We start from the raw sequence: 22,735 nt of genomic DNA on the forward strand, positions 1-22,735 counted from the left end.
GCAGTAAAAAAAAAACAACTTTATTATTTACAACACATCCTGCTCCAAAAACACACGTTAACACAATCCTTCTCTTGAAAATGAAATGTACAAAAGCTTGCATTTGAGGTTAAGTAAATAGTCCATGGGCCAGCAGGCCAAATTTCACATATTTGTCTACTTTGGGGTGGCAAAGTCTAATGAGGATTTTCATTTAGGTTACATGTTGGTATGATACCCATGATTCTGAGGTAGGTAAATGTGTGCATTTTATGTTTTGACTTCTATGTGGTTAGTTGGTGCCACAGGATTGATGGTATGAAATAATGTTGTATTATCGGAGAACAATCTTTTCAAACAAATGGAATTTTCTATGTTATTCACTTCATAATACAACATATTAAGGTATGAAAAAACTGGAATGGTAATGACATCTCTATGGTCCAATCTTTCGGGGGTCAAAGGTCATAAATGTATGCATTTTGGGGTATATCAAGACAGAATGGGAAGTATAGAAATATCTAGAGTATAGAAATATCTAGTTCCGCCATTTGTAACAGTGTTGTTTCAACGATGAGTCAGTCTAGGTAAATAATTTCGAAGAGATGGCAAAAATGTACCAAATACCATGTTTTTACGATGAGATCCACCCAATGGAATGTTCTATTGTTGTTTGGTAGAGTCATTTTCAATGAGCATGTGAACATTCCAACTTGCCTTAAAATGTATTTATCAGCCTGCAAACATTCTATTGCATAGATTCCCAAACAACAAGACATATAAAGGTGTGAAAAGCTTGGAAAGCTACTCTTTTGGAGTGGGCATCATATCTATTTGTTCATAGGAATGGGGGGAATAAGATGAGACTATTAAACCTTTACCACCCCAAAGTGGACTACATTTTTCACTGGCCCATGGACTCCTTAACAAACCTTCAGTCCCAAAACTAATACTGCATTAGAACATGTTTTCTTTACTTTGGTAAGTTACAGTAAATCTACACTGCAATATGCAGCCATTATACAAAGATCAACAGCAGCAATAGTGACAAATAATATTATTAACAAACCTGATGCAAAAATTATTTAGCATTTAAGCAAAACATTTTTGTAAATTAAACGTGAGAAAATCTATGTAATTCATTATACATTTGAGAAAACTGACAAAAACTTGGAGAATTCTCATGTAAAACGTGTGCTCAAATTGAACACATTATACAGAGTCAGCCACAAAACCCCAAAAAGGTAGCAAAGTTTTGTATGTTCAAAGAGAGTTTCAAGAGGACTGCAGAAAGTAAAACAGTCAAGCCAAAGTAAAACAGCCTAGCCAAAGTAAAACGGCCTAGCCAAAGTAAAACGGCCTAGCCAAAGTAAAACGGCCTAGCCAAAGTAAAACAGCCTAGCCAAAGTAAAACGGCCTAGCCAAAGTAAAACGGCCTAGCCAAAGTAAAACAGCCTAGCCAAACAAAAGGCACAACAAAAAGCAACAACAAAAATGATAATAAAACAAGAACAGATTTACATCTTTTTAAAAAACCAAATACTATAAGCTCTGTCATAGACACCTTCTGTGGGAAACACAACGGATTATGTTGGCTACTCATTCAGACCTCTCCGTTTGTGACGATGGCATCCTTCTGTAGCCGTACAGTATCATGATCTTAAGGCACATTCGACACACACAGCACACTGCGCAGGCAAGGCGGCTTGACCGCATCTTTCTCTGTTCTCCTCACACGTACGCACGCACACACCAACAGCTAGTCTACAGTCTTGGCCTGATCCTCGTTGGACTTCTTCAGAATGGTGAGAAGGTTCTGAGACATGAAGTAGGGTCTCTCTGCAGTTCCGTCATTGCGTTCCAGGTCTTCCACTGGAAAATCAATGGATTGATGAGACAACAATAAGAGAAGCAACCATTGTCAAACTCAACATCTCTTCAGGTAAAACAGCATCCTATTCCTAACAACATAAAGGTTACCCAGACACCGTCTAAGCTTAATCCTGTACTGAAAAGCATACGTTGATGAAAGTGCTTGTGTAGTCCAGGACTAAATTTATTAAGTCTGTATCTGGGAAACTGTCCCAAAGTGAATAGAAACTCACCATTGTGTCATTCTCCCACTGTCCTATCGTCATTCAATATGATTACATTTGTCATTTACATGCAAAAAAAAAAAGTTATATATTGATCCATACAACAAACTTTAATCAACAGCTGCACCCAACAGAAGCAAACTGAGTGGAATGTATCATTTATAAGTGAAATACTACATCAGCTAACATGGTTACAATGTGACACACACTGACAGAAACAGGTAGAAAACATTGACAGAAGGTTGCAAGGTTAGTTTTGATAAAGCACTCAAAGGCAATGTTACTGAAACACCATGCAGCACAGAGATAGGAAGAAGAGAGAGAGAAAGAGAGAAGGAGAGACAGATCGAGAGAAAGAAGAAAACAAAGGCAAATAGGGTCAGTAAACATTGAACAGGGCTTGCAGGGTCGTATTCATTAGGCCATGCAGCGGAAAACGTTTAAAAACATTTTGCAACGGGAAACAAAAACAAGTTCAGGTACGCCTCATAATGAGGCCGGAATGGAGTAAATGGAATGGCATCAAACACATGGAAACCATGTTTTTGATGTATTTGATACCATTCCACTGATTCCGCTCCAGCTATTACCAAGAGCCTGTCCTCCCCAATTAAGATGCCACCAACCTCCTGTGGTTAATACGACCTAGATCTGAGAGGTTAAAACGATTGCGTCACAGCAACACAATCACAGCAGTTAAGCCAGTCTGAAATTCCAAGGCAAGTCGTTTGTGGAATTTCCCTACAATACATTGAGTCCAAAAACGTGTTCTTAGCTGGAGGGATCATCTATATAATTGATACAGAACTTAATAAGCGAAATAAATAATTACACACAGATGTAATAAGACATAATAAGCATACCTATTATAAATACATACTATACATACACATTGATTCCATTGGAAATCACATTTTCATATCAAAGGATATCAAAGGATTTACCATTTGGTGTCAGCTGGTATCAATGTAAACATTGCTCATTTTCACCGTTAGTTGAAGTTTTGTTTTGATTGACTGTAAACATTGTAATAGTGAATTCATAGTGCATTCATTACTCATTACTTCATGATATTAAGACAATTAAATATTCATAATAACAATTGTAGTAGTCAGGCACAGGTTCAGCACTCACAGATCTACAGATCCTCACGATAAAAAAAACATCACTGTCTAAAACCAAACCAACACAATAAATGAATAATCAATAAATAAACATAATATTTTCAAGCTACAGAGATGCACTGGGTTTTTGATCAGCCTTTTACAACCACAGGACCTTGTTAAAACCATCTACCTTTACGTTAAAACAACCCTATGTGTGAATACAATACATTAGCACTGTGAAAAGTCTTGCATTTAAAAGCTGGTCACACATTTAACTGGTTCAAATCACACAGTCGTTAGCATAGAATTACATATTAGCATAGAATTACATATTACGTCGTTAGTAACAGGTAGTGTATACTGGCTCCATACGGCACATGTTATATGAGGAGGGCCAGGAGCATTTCCTGACCTAGTTATGAGGTTTACCAAGCTTCACGTCTCCATGACAACGTAAACCACTACTCCTGGGGTGTAGAAGGATGGTCTTTAGGCTCCGCCTCTTGAGGTTTCTTTTCCTCTATCTCTTCCTTTTTAGGTTCTGTCGGCTGGTGATCCTTCTCTCCAGGCTTGCCCTCCTTTGATCCCTTTTCTTCCACTTCTTCCTCCTCTTCTGGTCCCTTCTCTTCCTCCTCCTCCTTCACTTCAGATTTCTCCTCTTGTGTTTCTTCCACTTCCGCCTCTTCGGTCTTCTCCTTCAGAGGTTGCTCCTCTTCGTTGGCCTGCATGAACACATCTTGGTGTTTCAGTTGTATCTCTCCATCTTGTTCTTTCAGCGGTACTTCCTCCTCCAGGCGAACTTCGTCCATCAGTGTAGGTTCACTTGGGTCAGCGTCTGGCTGTTCCGTACCATCTTTGTTGTCCTCTTCCTCCGCCATTTTGGTTTTGGAGAGAATCTCATGAAGCTCCGGAGACATGAAGTACGGCCTTTCTGGAGAGCCGTCGTTTCTCTCCAGGTCTTCACCTTCGTTGTGTGTGTGTTTGATGAGTATTATGGGGTTATGTTTGTTCGGGTTAGTGGAGAAAAATAACAGAAGAAAAAAGTGTGGAATAAGAAATAGTGAAGTGTGGAATAAGGAGGGAAGAGACAAAGAGAAGGAAAAGTCAGAAACATGGCAGGCAAAAGAGGAATCTCAGGTAAAAAGAGCATTTCAGATTTGGAAAGTTGTGTGAGTGACTAAAGAGTATACCAATAAAATAGGATATTACTTACAGAAGCAGAGGAAGAGTGTGTCCACACACATAGCGTACACACTGAAGAATCCATGGGCAATCAGGTAGGATCCCACCACCACCGTCTAGGAAGAGAGAAACAGGCACACACACAGTGTTGGAATCAATACAAACAACACTTAGACACTCTAAGGCAGTATTTCTCAACCTTGAGTCAGTAGACCGGCCCTGGGATAATGTTGACCAGTTTTAATGTAAGGATCCTATAAATAAGTATGACATTTAGCTTACCAATCCCTAGCACAAAAAAACATTGAGAAACATGGATTGAAGTAACAGTTTAAGAGTTCATTCAGGCCTGTCTCTCACCAGAATGGGAACCCAGTAGTAGTTGAGAGAGGGGGCAGTCTGCTCCACAGCCTTAATCCTCCCAGAGAAGAAGAAGAAAGAACAGATTCCTAGCAAGAGAAGAACAGATGCATATTATTAGGATATGAGGGTTCACTGAAAAGTATCACAGATGGTGGGAAACTGTACAAGGTGTCAATCAAGTCTCTCTGCTTGTGTTTCTGAGGATCACTTACCCACAATTCCAACGATGAGGAGCTTCCCCAAAAACAATAGGAAGTCAGTCACCTTGTCCAAGACAGCCACCCTGAGAAGCCAACAGAGAAATGAATCAAAAGAGACAGAAACCCAAAGAGATACATGAATACTGTCTATATGAATAGAGACGTGGAGTTAAAGATGCTATTGCTCTTCAGAAAAGGTCCCAGAGACTTTGGTTTGAGAAGGAGATGTGAAGGGTTTATGGAGGGTTTATGTAGGGTTTATGAAGGGCGTCTCAGTAGTCAACAACACTCACCTGATTATATTTCTCATGAGGAGGAAGAAGGCATCTCTGGCTGAGGTACAGAAGCTTTTACCATATATTGCCACCTAGGGGAAACATGTGGTGTTACATACAGTGTCAATTCACACAGTCTTCAATTCACACAGTTCACAGTATCTTCAATTCACACAGTCTTCAATTCACACAGTCTTCAATTCACACAGTTCACACTGTCTTCAATTCACACAGTTCACACAGTCTTCAATTCACACAGTTCACAGTATCTTCAATTCACACAGTCTTCAATTCACACAGTTCACACAGTCTTCAATTCACACAGTTCACACAGTCTTCAATTCACACAGCTCACACTGCCTTCAATTCACACAGTTCACACTGCCTTTAATTCACACAGTTCACATTGCCTTCAATTCACACAGTTCACACTGTATTCAATTCACACAGTTCACATTGCCTTCAATTCACACAGTTCACACTGCCTTTAACACACAAATAACTTACATTCACACAGTTAGGTTGATGAACTCACCATGATGTAGGCGTTTCTGTTGAGGAACTTGATGAATTTCTCCAGGCACCAGAAGCAGCACTTCAGGCAGCTGAGCAGGAACTTGGCAAAGCGATTCTGGGCAGCTAGCGTGGTACATAACAACAAACAGGAGATCATGACATCTGTTCCTGTTCATTTAGATAACAACCACCTATTACAATGTAATAATTAGTAGTGACATTTTTTTTGTTGTCCATTTCCCACTGTATGATGTCAATGAGGAAGTATCCCAGTCATTCACATCTGAGAATGGAACAGGATATGTGAGAACACCACCTTACCTTTCAGCTTCTGGTCCAGGTACTCCAGCAGAACCCTGATGACCTGAACCAGAGACAGGATGAGGGAACCGAAGGCAAGGGAGCCTGTATGGTATCTAGACAGGGGGAAGAAGGTAAAATATTGTGTCCAAATGATTGGTCTCTCACTAACTCTCCATGCAACCCTTCTTTCTTTCTTTCTATCTTTCTTTCTTTCACCCTATCACTCACTCACGCCCCCCCCGCCCCCCACCCCACCCACGTGCACTGCTTACACACACACACACATGCATCCAAACCCCCACCCCCCATCCCACACACTACCCCTCCTACCTGAGGGCTCGACCAAGTGAGGAGCAGATGGGGTTGGCTGGGATGTCGTCGGGCTTCTTGAAGGCCCAGTAGTAGGATGCGAAGGCCCCAGCCAGGGTCACCTGACCCAGCGCCGTCACAAAGTTAGCACACCAGAAGAAGAGGAACACGTTGTAGAACTGGAACAGGATGAGGTATTTATGGTAGTAGGTCTCGCCTCCGTAGAAGGCAAACAGGCACTCGGCGTCCGGGCACTGGGCTGTGATGTTGGTGGTGTTGAACGTCTGAGGAAAGAGAGGGGAAATCTCTGTGATATTAGCACTTCTGCTGGTATCAATAAATTAGAAAAAAGGCTGTTTTTGAACACTATATACAGATAGAATAGAAGGAACATATAAAAGTTTACAAAAAATAAGCCTGATGTGTAAACAGGCAGATATGGAAGAACAGAGACATCTTGTGGCTCACCTCGGGATTGCAGGTGTTTCTGGAGTAATCGCACTCAGTGGTGTTGAACACTTTGTACACCTGCTCATTGGAGGTGGACAGGAAGCTGGGAAAGGTGGTCAAGGAGGTTCCATCACTAAGGAAGTAGATACTGAGACATGTCATACAGACGTGACCATCTGCATGGAAACTTTATGGCTACATTTAGATTCCGCAGTGATGACTTGTGGAGGAGTCGTCCTAGTTATTTTCCTTGACGGTCTCAGTCTGTCCACATTTCAATCTGCACGGTTCCCTTCACCATCTACAGCTATCTAGGCTAGCGCTACAACAAAACCTATAACTAAAAGTAATCTAGCACATTTCACACCATTACAAGGACCAATACAGGAACATTTCTTTCCCTTGACAGACATGTAAACATGAATAACATGATTGACAGCTGAAGGATACACAGCGGTGATGGCCCAGTAGGCTATGACCAGGGCCAGCAGGGCAAAGGTCAACAGTGGGTAGAACAGTGATGACATCACATGGCCAACAGCCCTGCTGGCCTCCTTGATGAGGGCGATGGCGATGAGGACTCTCTTCCTGAGGAAGATGAGCAGCAGGATGACAACCACCTCCACGATGGACAGGATGATCACTGACGAAGGAGCGGAGTGCAGTTAGAGTGTTGGTGTGTGTGTGTGTCTCAACTTGAGTTGAATGAGTTGATGTGAGAGAGTGAGGGAGAAAGAGTATAGAGAGGGAGAGATAGGGAGAGAGAGAGAGTGTGTCATTTCCCCAAATTTGACATCCTTATTCAAGGTTACAAAGACCTCTCTGATGAGAGTAGGCTGCCCGTCCTGTTGGGGGAGGATGCAGAGAGCTGTGGGTTGGCAGCGCACTACATTGCTGCCTGCCATAACATGAGGGACAGTGTCTGACAGACCAACCAACCTGCACATGTCCTCTATGCTTATTGTTATTGTTCAATGTATAGTTATTTTGACCCTTGACTATGGTTGTTACTGTTGTCCTGTTGACTACATTGATTATTATTATTTTAATTATGTTTATATTGTAAATCTCCAAAGTAAGCTTTGGCAATATGTACATTGTCACATCATGCCAATGAAGCAAATTCAAATGAATTGAGAGAGAAAGAGAAAGTGAGAGAGCAGAAGAGAGAGAAAAATAAATAGAGAGGGAAAGAGAAAGAGGGAGAGAGAAAGAGGGGGAATGAGTGCATGTACTCACTGAAAGCCAGCCAGGTCTGTCTGATCTGCAGGTAAACAGAGAAGTCTGTCTGCAGTCCCAGATCACGGATAGTGACGTCAGAACCCGGCTCTCCCTTCAGGCTGCGGTACTCCATGGCACAATGGAAGATCCCTAAACGTTTTAAAGGTAAGAGTCAGTGAAATGACGTTGCACAAGCAGCACCGCAGATATTGCGATGAGCAAGATTAAATACTTGGCTCTCACACAGTGACACAGTATCTGTACACGTGTACGGGGTTTTCTTCACACCGTTACAGCCTGGTAGCCATGGGACCAAATCAGCCGAGAAGTTTAGCCTTGCACTTCAACGCTCTTAGTTGTTTTGCGGAAATTGACCCACTCTGATGTTTACTTAGTGCACCTACGTCATATCACTGAGCCTACCTCTAACATTTCTTAATGGTTAACTTGATAAAGCACAATGTTGATTTTATTATTTTTAATGGTACTTTAAATAGGTAAAACAACAGTATGTTTTCAGTTAGATAGGTTTCGGGAAAGGGGAATATAATACCATATCCGATGACCAGTATCACCATGACGATCATGACCCAGATCATGATCCCAGCCAGGTAGCGCAGGAGGATTATGAAGATGAGACTGACCACCATGGCTATCACCAGACCACTGGAGGAGAGACAGGAAACCACATTCACATTCACAGAACCTTATTAAGATGAGACTGACCCCCCTCCCACACACTGTCACCAGACCACTGGAGGAGAGACAGGAAATAACATTCACAGAACCTTATTAAGATGAGACTGACCCCCCTCCCACACACTGTCACCAGACCACTGGAGGAGAGACAGGAAATCACATTCACAGAATCTTATTAAGATGAGACTGACCCCCCTCCCACACACTGTCACCAGACCACTGGAGGAGAGACAGGAAATCCCATTCACATTCACAGAACCTTATTAAGATGAGACTGACCCCCCTCCCACACACTGTCACCAGACCACTGGAGGAGAGACAGGAAATCCCATTCACATTCACAGAACCTTATTAAGATGAGACTGACCCCCCTCCCACACACTGTCACCAGACCACTGGAGGAGAGACAGGAAATAACATTCACAGAACCTTATTAAGATGAGACTGACCCCCCTCCCACACACTGTCACCAGACCACTGGAGGAGAGACAGGAAATAACATTCACAGAACCTTATTAAGATGAGACTGACCCCCCTCCCACACACTGTCACCAGACCACTGGAGGAGAGACAGGAAATAACATTCACAGAACCTTATTAAGATGAGACTGACCCCCTCCCACACACTGTCACCAGACCACTGGAGGAGAGACAGGAAATAACATTCACAGAACCTTATTAAGATGAGACTGACCCCCTCCCACACACTGTCACCAGACCACTGGAGGAGAGACAGGAAATAACATTCACAGAATCTTATTAAGATGAGACTGACCCCCCTCCCACACACTGTCACCAGACCACTGGAGGAGAGACAGGAAATAACATTCACAGAACCTTATTAAGATGAGACTGACCCCCTCCCACACACTGTCACCAGACCACTGGAGGAGAGACAGGAAATAACATTCACAGAACCTTATTAAGATGAGACTGACCCCCTCCCACACACTGTCACCAGACCACTGGAGGAGAGACAGGAAATAACATTCACAGAACCTTATTAAGATGAGACTGACCCCCTCCCACACACTGTCACCAGACCACTGGAGGAGAGACAGGAAATCACATTCACAGAACCTTATTAAGATGAGACTGACCCCCCTCCCACACACTGTCACCAGACCACTGGAGGAGAGACAGGAAATAACATTCACAGAACCTTATTAAGATGAGACTGACCCCACTCCCACACACTGTCACCAGACCACTGGAGGAGAGACAGGAAATAACATTCACAGAACCTTATTAAGATGAGACTGACCCCCTCCCACACACTGTCACCAGACCACTGGAGGAGAGACAGGAAATAACATTCACAGAACCTTATTAAGATGAGACTGACCCCCTCCCACACACTGTCACCAGACCACTGGAGGAGAGACAGGAAATCACATTCACAGAACCTTATTAAGATGAGACTGACCCCCCTCCCACACACTGTCACCAGACCACTGGAGGAGAGACAGGAAATAACATTCACAGAACCTTATTAAGATGAGACTGACCCCCCTCCCACACACTGTCACCAGACCACTGGAGGAATACAGATAATATTCAAATTCACAGAACCTTATTAAGATGAGACTGACCCCCCTCCCACACACTGTCACCAGACCACTGGAGGAGAGACAGGAAATAACATTCACAGAACCTTATTAAGATGAGACTGACCCCCCTCCCACACACTGTCACCAGACCACTGGAGGAATACAGATAATATTCAAATTCACAGAACCTTATTAAGATGAGACTGACCCCCCTCCCACACACTGTCACCAGACCACTGGAGGAGAGACAGGAAATCCCATTCACATTCACAGAACCTTATTAAGATGAGACTGACCCCCCTCCCACACACTGTCACCAGACCACTGGAGGAATACAGATAATATTCAAATTCACAGAACTTTGTTATTCCTGTGAGGGAACATTTATCTCTATGGGGAAATGTTGGCTCAGCAATACATTATTGGGATAATACAGGTAACTATAGAGTGTGCAACTTTCTTTATTGTCTTGTGTCATGAGTGTGTTTACCACGGAGAGACACTCACATCAGTATCCAGTACCAGGACACAGTGTAGTCCTCAAAGATCCTCATGGCTACCTGGCGAGCCTCAACAACCACATTGGACTTCCTGTAAGAACAACAAGTCCACTTAACACTTTGCTAACAATTGACAGACAGACAGGCGGGCGGACAGACAGACAGATTGATAGGTTGGTTGGTGGGTAGGTTGATTGATTGATTAATTCATACAGTACCAGTCAAAAGTTTGGACACACCTACTCATTCAAGGGTTTTTCTTTATTTTTACTATTTTCGACATTGTAGAATAATAGTGAAGACATCAAAACTATGAAATAACACATATGGAATCATGTAGTAACCAAATAAGTGTTTTCAAAGTAGACACACTTTGCCTTGATGACAGCATTGCACACTCTTGGCATTCTCTCAACCAGCTTCATGAGGTAGTCACCTGGAATGTATTTCAATGAACAGGTGTGGAAAGTTAAATTGTGGAATTTCTTTCCTTCTTAATGCATTTGAACCAATCAGTTGTGTTGTGACAAGATAGGGGTGGTATACAGAAGACCAAATCCATATCATGGCAAGAACAGCTTAAATAAGCAAAGTGAAACGACAGTCCATCATTACTTTAAGGCATGAAGGTCAGTCAATCAGGAACATTTCAAGAACTTTGAAAGTTTCTTCAAGTGTAGTTGCAAAAACAATCAAGCGTTATGATGAAACTGGCTCTCATGATGACAGCCACAGGAAAGGAAGACTCAGAGGATAAAGTCATTAGAGTTAACTGCACGTCAGAATGCAGCCCAAATAAATGCTTCATAGAGTTCAAGTAACAGACACGTCTCAACATCAGCTGTTCAGAGGAGACTGCGTGAATCAGGCCTTCATGGTCAAATTGCTGCAAAGAAACCACTACTAAAATACACCAATAATAAGAAAAAACTTGCTTAGGCCAAGAAACACAAGCAATGGGCATTAGACCAGTGGAAATCTCTCCTTTGGTCTGATGAGTCCAATTTTTAGGTTTTTGGTTCCAACCTCCATGTCTTTGTGAGACGCAGCGTGGGTGAACGAATGATCTCCACATGTGTGGTTCCCACCGTGAAGCATGGAGGAGGAGGTGTGATGTTGTGGGGGTGCTTTGCTGTTGACACTGTCAGTGATTTATTTAGAATTCAAGGCACACTTATCCAGCATGGCTACCATAGCATTCGGCAGCGATTCACCATCCCATCTGGTTTGCACTTAGTGGGACTATCGTTTGTTTTTCAACAGAACAATGACCCAATACACCTCCAGGCTGCGTAAGGGCTATTTGACCAAGGAGAGTGATGGAGTGATACATTAGATGACCTGGCCTCCACAATCCCCCGACCTCAACCCAATTGAGATGGTTTGGGATGAGTTGGACCGCAGAGTGAAGGAAAAGCAGCCAACAAATGCTCAGCATATGTGGGAACTCCTTCAAGACTGTTGGAAAAGCATTGCAGGTGAAGCTGGTTAAGAGAATGCCAAGAGTGTGCAAAGCTGTCCTCAAGGCAAAGGGTGGCTACTTTGAAGAATCTAATTTGTTTTTTTTTTTAAATGTTTACTACATGATTCCTTATGTGTTATTTCATAGTTTTGATGTCTTCACTATTACACTACAATGTAGAAAACAGTCAAAATAAAGAAAAACCCTTGAATGAGTAGGTGTGTCCAAACTTTTGACTGGTACTGTACATTGACGGTGTTTCAGGTTGAGGCATGAGGACTCACTTTGAAGCGTCCAGAAAATCAGTGGCGTTCACCTTCTCTCCCTCCCCGTTGTCAAAAATAGTCTCGTTGCCAACGACAACCACACCACCTTTCATGGTACTGAGAGCTGGAAGGCACCGACGAGTGACTGGAGGGAGAGGAGAGAGAGTGGAGATCAAGAATCACTAACTGTGTGGCCACTATACATTTACTAAGTCTTTATAAAAACACACACACACACATACACATACAGTGCACGCTATGGCTCCTGAGAAGACTTACATGGTTTGCTGGACATGAGCATGGAAGGACACAGGCCATCCCTCAGGATCTCGGGAGCACTCTGCGAAACAAAACAAAGTCACCCTTAGTTACACATTATTTCCCTAACTACATACTTTGCCACTGCAAATGTATCTCCTCTGTCACCCACCATTTTGGAGAAGTCCACTCCTTCCTTGCAGAACTGCTTGTAGTACTCCTGCTCTCCTTTGTTCAGGTAGGCTTTCAGCAACGTCATGTGTTTGGTAGGACAGCTTTCCACACATAACTGAGTGGTGGGGCACTGGAACTCCAGCAGGGTCAGGGGACTGGCACACTTCAGGATGTTGAAGTAGAACAGGAGAGGTTTCTTCCTGTTAGAGACAGTTACAGTTGCAGTTGGAAGTTTACATACACCTTAACCAAATACATTTCAACTCAGTTTTCACAATTCCTGACATTTAATCCCAATAAAAATTCCCTGTCTTAGGTCAGTTAGGATCACCACTTTATTTTAAGAATGTGAAATTTCAGAATAGTAGTAGAGATAATTATTTATTTCAGCTTTTATTTCTGTCATCACATTCCCAGTGGGTCAGAAGTTCACATACACTCAATTAGTATTCAGTAGCATTGCCTTTAAATTGTTTAACTGGGTCAAACATTTCGGGTAGCCTTCCACAAGCTTCCCACAATATTGTCCATTTGGAAGACCCATTTGCGACCAAGCAAATGATGTCATGGCTTTAGAAGCTTTTGATAGGCTAATTGACATCATTTGAGTGTACCTTCAGACTCAGTGCCTCTTTGCTTGACATCATGGGAAAATCAAAAGAAATCAGCCAAGACCTCAGAAAAAAAAGTTGTAGACCTCCACAAGTCCGGTTCATCCTTGGGAGCAATTTCCAAACATCTGAATGTACCACGTTCATCTGTACAAACAATAGTACGCAAGTATAAACACCATGGGACCACGCAGCCGTCATACCGCTCAGGAAGGAGATGCGTTCTGTCTCCTAGAGATTAATGTACTTTGGTGCGAAAACTGCAAATCAATCCATGATCAACAGCAAAGGACCTTGTGAAGATGCTGGAGGAAACAGGTACAAAAGTATCTATATGCACAGTAAAACAAGTCCTATATCGACATGACCTGAAAGGCCGCTCAGCAAGGAAGAAGCCACTTCTCCAAATCCGCCATAAAAAAGCCAGACGGCAGTTTGCAACGACACATGGGGACAAAGATCGTACTTTTTGGAGAAATGTCCTCTGGTCTGATGAAACAAAAATAGAACTGTTTGGTCATAATGACCATTGTTATGTTTGGAGGAAAAAGGGGGAGGCTTGCAAGCTGAAAAACACCATCCCAACCGTGAAGCACGGGGGTGGCATCATCATGTTGTGGGGATGCTTTGCCGCAGGAGGGACTGGTGCACTTCACAAAATAGATGGCTCCATGAGGAACGAAAATTATGTGGATATATTGAAGCAACATCTGAAGACATCAGTCAGGAAGTTAAAGCTTGGTCGCAAATGGGTCTTCCAAATGGACAATGACACCAAGAATACTTCCAAAGTTGTGGCAAAATGGCTTAAGGACAACAAAGTCAAGGTATTTCTGTGGCCATCACAAAGCCCTGACCTCAATCCTATAGACAATTTGTGGGCAGAACTGAAAAATCGTGTGCGAGCAAGGAGGCCTACAATCCTGACTCAGTTACACCAGCTCTGTCTGGAGGAATGAGCCAAAATTCCCCTAACTTATTGTGGGAAGCTTGTGGAAGGCTACCCGAAACGTTTGACTCAAGTTAAACAATTTTAAGGCAATGCTACCAAAAACGAATTGAGTGTATGTAAACTTCTGATCCACTGGGAATGTGATGAAAGAAATAAAAGCTGAAATAAATCATTCTCTCTACTATTATTCTGACATTTCACATTCTTAAAATAAAGTGGTGATCCTAACTGACCTAAGACAGGGAATTTTTACTAGGATTAAACGTCATGAATTGTGAAAAACTGAGTTTAAATGTATTTGGCTAAGGTGTATGTAAACTTCCGACTTCAACTGTAGTAGTTCATATGTAGAGACAGTTATATAGTAGTTCATATTTACAGGAAGTACATATACAGCGGTTATAACACATCCTTCAGGATGTTCTTTTTTATCTTCACACAACAGGCTCCCCACAGAGCATCAGGATGATACCACAAAAGTCATATTAACACAAAGAGACAGATAATATCTTGACATGTGAATGGACAAGAGGAATTCTAAAGGATCAGTATTGAAGAGAGATGTTCAAAGGCAGAATAAATAGGGGGGGTAACGGAAGGTGCTTACTCAAGGGGGGTCCCGGCCTGGCCACAGAACTGTCCTCTGCTGTCAGTCGGGTAGATAACCTTCCTGGGGTCCCCCTGAGACCAGGCTGAAGTAGGAGGAAGTATAACAACACTGTAGTTCAGATACTGTCCAGTTATCATAACGACACACGATGGAATAGAATAGAATCACTTCAAATAGAATAGAATATCACTTTACTGTGTCTTGTTTGGGCCTTGTGTTTTGGTTAACCATGTCACATGACCTGGAATTGAAACTTTATTTAAAGCTTTTTCATCAAACTGCCCCCTTTTCTTTTTATGTCCGACGGCCCAGCACCATCCTCAGACAATTTCTTACATTTTTGGTCCAATTATCATTTCTGGAAAAGGCTTACAATAAAAGTGCAAATCCAGGTCATGTGACATGATTAACCAAAACACAGGGCCCTAGAACTGATGTAATGGCCAGTAATAGTGTAGTTGTGGAGACACTGACCCAGGATCCCCACAGCAAAGTATCCCAGGATGGCCAAGATGAAGAGAATACAGCAGAACACATCTGTGCAGCCCCTGGCAACCAGAGAGGGACGGAGAGAGAGATGGTTCGACTGCTATTTTTTGACGTTGAGCTTTATTAAGCTTTGCTATGTGGGTAATTGATAGAGTGAGGTTTGGCTGTCAAAGCTGATAATGAGATGATTACCTGTTGTGGATGGGTCCTTTGAAGGTAGGGTCAAACTTCCGTGCTTCACCTGTGAACAAGCAAAGAGAGAGACTTTATTATTTGTCTTTATATTTATACACAGGTGTGTGTGTGTGTGTGTGTGTTTATATGTGTGTATCAGTATATCTGTAAGTGTGTGTACACATTAACAACGCTGAGACATATTTTCCATAACAAAAGGATTCTCCCGCAAGACTGACATGCCTAGCAACCCACAAAATGGCTCCCTGGTGACTCAGAGCTCCCGGTGGACATTCTTAGGCGCCATAGTAACGCTATGGTAACACTTCAGAGACTAGGCAGGCGCCACATCAGACAGCGCATCTACTCAATTCACCATAGTCTGGTAGCAGAGCAAGACAATTACAATGTTGTAATACAGTCTGAATGGTCCTGATACAATGTATTCTACATAACATCTAGAAACCAACACAAAAAGCTCAATCACCCAAGAACATTTTTAGTTCTTACCAAGAGTGACTTACAGTACTGAGTGCGTACAGTGTCATTCTCCCCCCCCCCCCCCCCCCGTGGGAATTAAACCCACAACCCTGGCATTGCCAACGCCATGCTCTACTAACTGAGCTACACAGTTCCACAATACGCAAATGATGTGGGGCAACATTGTATTTCCTGTTTTGCATCTAAGATCTTGACCCTTATCCTGTTATGACATATGGCCATGTGTCTTGTTAACGAACGTGTCACATTATTTTCTGAACATAGAGCACAGTGTGACTGAGAACATTGTTGCAGCTTCTTGTGGACATGATATACTGTTCTGTCAACGTGTGATATAACAGTGAGTCAGGCTTTCCATCCTGCTCAACAAAAAAATAGGAAACACCCCTTTTCTTCAGATGGCAGAACAGTTAGTTTGACTGTACAGTATTTAAGAACATTATTGTATGAGTGTTGGAAATCCCATTGTACACAACGGCTGCAATGTGATGACACACTGTAGCCTACACTCCTTGAAAAAAGGGTTCCAAAATAGTTATTCGGCTGTCCCCATAGGAGAACCCTTTTTGGTTCCAGGTAGAACCCTTTTTGGTTCTAAGAGTGTACACTATTTCACTGTGTCATCAGATCACACACGTTGCAACCATTGAACACCCAGTGTCCCATAGAATAAACCATATTGGTTTGTAAACAAAAGTGAGTTGCCTCAATCTCATTCATTTACTGTCTTTAATTACAGCCCATAATGTTCAGTTCAAAACATAAACAACGTCACAGACAACAACTGCAAAGGCTACTCCCATCATGCCCTCAATCAGTGAGAAGTGAAAGAAACAACAGGCACAAAGAAAACCGTTACACCGCCCTCCTGAATATTTACAATACCTTTATTCTTTGTCATTCTCACTCCTCAGTCACTCCTTTTCTGTCTTTTTCATCAACAGGTTGGCTGTATTCATGTGTTGTGCTGTGTTGCCTATATTTATTTCAGTACACTTTTAATGCGTTAAGTGTGTCTCGACTCCAGACCACCACCTCAGACCTCACTTCCTTCTTCCTGTGTATTGCAAAATAAAGAACGAGTCAAATCTTGTATCTCGCAGAGATACGCTCCCTCCATTCCCTCGCTCTCTTCATTTCTCCCTCTCTTTGCCTATTTTACTGGGCTGTTATCATGGGAATGGGTGGCACACAGGAGGGTTGGAGAGGTGAGAGAGAGAGAGAGAGGTAACAGTGTTTTTCTTTTCCCTCGACCAGGCATAACTTAACCTTTTTCACTCCTAAAATGACTTTGGTGAGTTCACCCTAATAGAGGGGATTTTAAAAGCTTTACAGGACTTGCATCTATCCTAAAATAGATGGGTGTGGATGCAAAAGTCTAGAAGACTAGAAAACGAAGCTAAACATCTATCACTCTCATGTAGGTCAAGTATGTAGACACTGATATAATATGATAATTCGTAAAACTCAACTGAAGTTCCTTCCTATTCAGGGGATAGCAACAGGCTATGCACCTAACTGGGTCGACTGCAAACACACAGTGTGTGGTGCACTGTGCATGACTTAGTTAGGTCTAGTGGTTCATCCAGAATGTTCCTTCAAATAACACATGCAACCTTATATCTGTAAAAAGCCTACAGGAAGAGGATCCTTCATATGAGTCGGCAGTTCTCTCGCTAGCCAGCGATGATGGGACTTCTCTGAACTTTCTAACTTCTTGTTTCAAAGTTAAGATGTATTTTTTTAACTTTTCACTCCTGATTGCCTTCACAACCGTGCTGAAAGTATCTATAACTAGACTACATATGATTTACAAACAATTGATTAACTATCAAATATATGATCTATAAGTCTATAGTCTATAAATTAGTTTTCAACAAAACACTGGCAATGTTTGTAGTCTACCCAGCATTTTATTTTGTACTGTATTGTATTTGAATGTCTATTTTAATGTGTATTTTATATTGCATTAGACAGGGCGCATTTGGAAAAGAGAGCTCTCAATATGTCTTCCCAGTCAAAATAAAGGTTCAATCAAAAATGAAAATGCAGCCTGCATAGACCACCATACATATCTGTGTCTGTTCTAGAAGGACATATGCCCTCCTACATGCTCTCCCTGGTCTGGCCATGACACCTTCCCGCCTTCCAACCTCCAAGGCCATGTGATAGACACACAGCTGATAGACACACACAATACTGACTAGTGTGTATTGACAGACTTCAGTCTGACAATGGGACCTAGAGTGGGAGAAGCCTGGAAGCAGATCTGTGCTGTCTTGTCAATTGTCACATGACATAAGCAATAAAGTTCAAACAGATCTGAGGCCAGCCTAGAAGAAAGCTTTTATCCAAAACGCTCAGTTCAGTGAGTCCTTTCACTATGTGACCGCAGCGGGAATTGAACCCACAACCCTGACATTGCTGGCATAACGCCCTTACCAGCTGAGCCACACAGTGCTGTCATGATGGACATGTTCCAGTTAAAGACCCAGTGGGACTATTGAATGTCCACTACCTAGACACTCTTAATGGGGTTGTGGTCTTAGTGATCTAATGGTTTAGTGTCTGCTGGTCTGTTGTGGTCTTAGTGATCTAATGGTTTAGTGTCTGCTGGTCTGTTGTGGTCTTAGTGATCTAATGGTTTAGTGTCTGCTGGTCTGTTGTGGTCTTAGTGATCTAATGGTTTAGTGTCTGCTGGTCTGTTGTGGTCTAGTGATCTAATGGTTTAGTGTCTGCTGGTCTGTTGTGGTCTAGTGATCTAATGGTTTAGTGTCTGCTGGTCTGTTGTGGTCTAGTGATCTAATGGTTTAGTGTCTGCTGGTCTGTTGTGGTCTAGTGATCTAATGGTTTAGTGTCTGCTGGTCTGTTGTGGTCTAGTGATCTAATGGTTTAGTGTCTGCTGGTCTGTTGTGGTCTAGTGATCTAATGGTTTAGTGTCTGCTGGTCTGTTGTGGTCTAGTGATCTAATGGTTTAGTGTCTGCTGGTCTGTTGTGGTCTAGCACACAGAGACAGGGCATTACTGCCATGGCTGGATGGCCATCATAACAGTAGCAGCAGATAGAAAGCCTCTCGTTCCAATTTTACTCAAAAACATGGCATTTGAGTGTCGATATGAATCTTGTATATTGATGAGTTATTACTAATTCCATGTGTCTGTACAGGAATAGTTTGGAAGGACTTCGCTAATAACACAGGCTACTATAGTGGCAGGTAGCCTAGTGGTTAAATTGTTGGGTCAGTATCAAAAGGTCACTGGTTCTAATACCTGAGCAGACAAGATGAAAAATATGTTGATGTGCCCTTGAGCAATGCACTTACACCTAACTTGCTCCAGGGGTGCTGTACTACTATGGCTGACCCTGTAAAACAACCCATTTCCTTGCACCTATCTGGTGTAGGTGACAATTCAACAACAGTACATCATATTGATGTGTATATGGAATAGGTCATGGTGTAGTTTATACTGCACAACTCAACTGCTTCCAGAGTAAACTCTTCTTTGGCAGTAGCCTGAGAGAAGCCATCAGATATTCCTGAGACTGAAGGGGGGGGGGGGGGGGGGGGGCGTGTCCAATTCCCTTTTCTGAAGTGTCTATACTTGCCGCTGGTTGCCAAATAAATCCAGCCCAAATCCTGCCTGCCGCTCCCCTCTCATTCCCCTACATGGCTCACTACGATCACACTAAGCAACTCTGTCTAACAGTTTTGCTGTGACCTGACAGCCAGAAACAGCATGACAAAGGATCATTGTGAAACAACACACTCACTCATATGCTGTGTGTGTGTGTGTGCCACTTGAGTTCATGAGTTGACTCAGTGCCCCTAGACTCAGTGTGATAAGTGGGTACATCAGACACTCAGCAACAGGCCTGTGCATGCTGCTACCGGCGGGTGCTTTAGACTAGACAAGACATCCAGCCGGCACACTGGCCCACTCATACACAGTCAGAGGATATTCATATAGACAAACAACATGGCAGGAAACTAGCCTGGTCCCTGGGCTGTTTGGTCTGTTTTGCTGTCTCCAGGTTGTTGGCAAAACAGCACAATGAGACATGATACCAGGGCCTGTATGTGTGCTGATCTAGGATCAGTTTCAATACTCCTACTCCAAGATAAACACTTCTAACTCCTAAATCAACACTCCTACCTCCTAGATCAGCACTCCTCCTCCTAGATCAGCACTCCTACCTCATAGATCAGTACTCCTTCCCCTAGACCAGCACTCCTTCCCTAGATCAGCACTCCTACCTCCTAGATCAGCACTCCTACCTCCTAGATCAGTACTCCTTCGCCTAGATCAGCACTCCTACCTCCTAGATCAGCACTCCTACCTCCTAGATCAGCACTCCTACCTCCTAGATCAGCATTCTACCTCCTAGATCAGCACTCTACCTCCTAGATCAGCACTCCTACCTCCTAGATCAGCACTCCTACCTCCTAGATCAGCACTCCTTCGCCTAGATCAGCACTCCTACCTCCTAGATCAGCACTCCTACCTCCTAGATCAGCACTCTACCTCCTAGATCAGCACTCTACCTCCTAGATCAGCACTCTACCTCCTAGATCAGCACTCTTACCTCCTAGATCAGCACTCCTACCTCCTAGATCAGCACTCTGACCTCCTAGATCAGCACTCCTCCTCCTAGATCAGCACTACTACCTCCTAGATCAGCACTCCTAGCTCCTAGATCAGCACTCCTCCTCCTAGATCAGCACTCCTCCTCCTAGATCAGCACTCCTACCTCCTAGATCAGCACTCCTCCTCCTAGATCAGCACTCCTCCTCCTATATCTGCACTCCTCCTCCTAGATCAGCACTCCTCTTTCTAGATCAGCACTCCTACCTTCTAGATCAGCACTCCTACCTTCTAGATCAGCACTCCTACCTCCTAGATCAGCACTCCTACCTCCTAGATCAGCACTCCTACCTCCTAGATCAGCACTCCTCCTCCTATATCAGCACTCCTCCTCCTATATCAGCACTCCTCCTCCTATATCAGCACTCCTCCTCCTAGATCAGCACTCCTCCTCTTAGATCAGCACTCCTCCTCTTAGATCAGCACTCCTACCTCCTAGATCAGCACTCCTACCTCCTAGATCAGCACTCCTCCTCCTAGATCAGCACTCCTACCTCATAGATCAGCACTCCTCCTCCTAGAGCAGCACTCCTACCTCCTAGATCAGCACTCCTCCTCCTAGATCAGCACTCCTCCTCCTATATCTGCACTCCTCCTCCTAGATCAGCACTCCTCTTTCTAGATCAGCACTCCTACCTTCTAGATCAGCACTCCTACCTTCTAGATCAGCACTCCTACCTCCTAGATCAGCACTCCTACCTCCTAGATCAGCACTCCTACCTCCTAGATCAGCACTCCTCCTCCTATATCAGCACTCCTCCTCCTATATCAGCACTCCTCCTCCTATATCAGCACTCCTCCTCTTAGATCAGCACTCCTCCTCTTAGATCAGCACTCCTACCTCCTAGATCAGCACTCCTACCTCCTAGATCAGCACTCCTCCTCCTAGATCAGCACTCCTACCTCATAGATCAGCACTCCTCCTCCTAGAGCAGCACTCCTACCTCCTAGATCAGCACTTCTACTCTGAGACACTTTATGGATACAGGCCCAGGCTAGCAGAAAACTGGGATCCAGGCTTTGACTCTCTATAGGTACCTGAAACATTGGTTTAAAGGCCTTCTGTTCAGTTTATGACATTTCTGGCTGATGTGTGATGTGGGGGCAGGGAGCTGGCTGAGGACAAGGCCTGTTTACATGGCAACAGGAAAGTCACAAGGATACTGTACTGACATCAGTGGCTCCTTAGATAAACCATAGAGCAGGGATCATCAACTAGATTCAGGACAATGTTTTCTTGAGCGGATGGTCGGTGGGCCGGAACATAGATACAAATCCTTTGTAGACTGCAAATTGACTGCAAGAAGCCCAAACAGATAATAGCATAATAATTTCAAACCTTGCTTACATTTGTATACGATCATGTCTCTCTATTATGCGTGGGAATACTTTGTAACAGATTTCCCAAATTAAAATCACTTGGAGCTGATTTTCTGGTGTTTTTACAGTCTTATGTCCACCAATGAAAATTCCAACAAAAAATGATGATTATTCAAATACATTTTTGTTTGGCTCAGATAACTTGGGTGGCCAAATAAAATCACCTGCCAGTTGGGGAACCCTGCCATAGAGAATGTGCCTAAAAGGCAACTATTGTCTGTCTCTCACTCCCTTTCTTACAAACTAGTCATACTGAATGGATATCAGTGAATCCAATTTAACATGACTTAGATTACATTGGAATTAATGACTGTAAGTCGCTTTGGATAAAAGTGTCTGTTAAATGGCATATATATATTATATATATTATTACAAACCTAGGCCTCTATCTTCATCATAATATGACTAGGGTGGGGCCTAAATGCTGAATTACCGACAACGTATTGTAAGCCTGCTATGTTGGTAA

At 43.1% G+C, this 22,735-nt stretch overlaps 1 protein-coding gene across 4 annotated transcripts in view; it reads right to left on the minus strand.

Moving 5' to 3' along the window:
* Positions 1–22,735, minus strand: part of LOC110485676 (choline transporter-like protein 2) — a 24,380-nt gene continuing 1,645 nt past the window's right edge. Inside the window, exons 1-20 of one of the 4 annotated variants that reach the window (XM_036949340.2) lie at positions 17,132–17,392; positions 15,764–15,812; positions 15,557–15,630; positions 15,080–15,164; positions 12,908–13,109; positions 12,757–12,817; positions 12,496–12,622; positions 10,757–10,840; positions 8,554–8,666; positions 8,019–8,150; positions 7,230–7,422; positions 6,798–6,882; positions 6,351–6,613; positions 6,039–6,133; positions 5,737–5,840; positions 5,220–5,293; positions 4,939–5,009; positions 4,724–4,812; positions 4,395–4,479; positions 1–1,851 (exon numbers count right to left, since the gene is read on the minus strand). In XM_036949340.2, the coding sequence (XP_036805235.1) occupies positions 1,739–1,851; positions 4,395–4,479; positions 4,724–4,812; positions 4,939–5,009; positions 5,220–5,293; positions 5,737–5,840; positions 6,039–6,133; positions 6,351–6,613; positions 6,798–6,882; positions 7,230–7,422; positions 8,019–8,150; positions 8,554–8,666; positions 10,757–10,840; positions 12,496–12,622; positions 12,757–12,817; positions 12,908–13,109; positions 15,080–15,164; positions 15,557–15,630; positions 15,764–15,812; positions 17,132–17,147 (2,115 nt within the window). In that variant the 5' untranslated portion in view covers positions 17,148–17,392 and the 3' untranslated portion in view covers positions 1–1,738. Of the gene's footprint in view, positions 4,146–4,394; positions 4,480–4,723; positions 4,813–4,938; positions 5,010–5,219; positions 5,294–5,736; positions 5,841–6,038; positions 6,134–6,350; positions 6,614–6,797; positions 6,883–7,229; positions 7,423–8,018; positions 8,151–8,553; positions 8,667–10,756; positions 10,841–12,495; positions 12,623–12,756; positions 12,818–12,907; positions 13,110–15,079; positions 15,165–15,556; positions 15,631–15,763; positions 15,813–17,131; positions 17,393–22,735 lie in introns of those variants that run through there. The other 3 variants (XM_090195724.1, XM_090195725.1, XM_090195723.1) reach the window with 3 other exon arrangements.

Source organism: Oncorhynchus mykiss, chromosome 13 (assembly GCF_057628025.1).
Source record: "Oncorhynchus mykiss isolate SJ-2025 chromosome 13, ASM5762802v1, whole genome shotgun sequence".
Classification (NCBI taxonomy): Eukaryota; Metazoa; Chordata; class Actinopteri; order Salmoniformes; family Salmonidae; genus Oncorhynchus; species Oncorhynchus mykiss.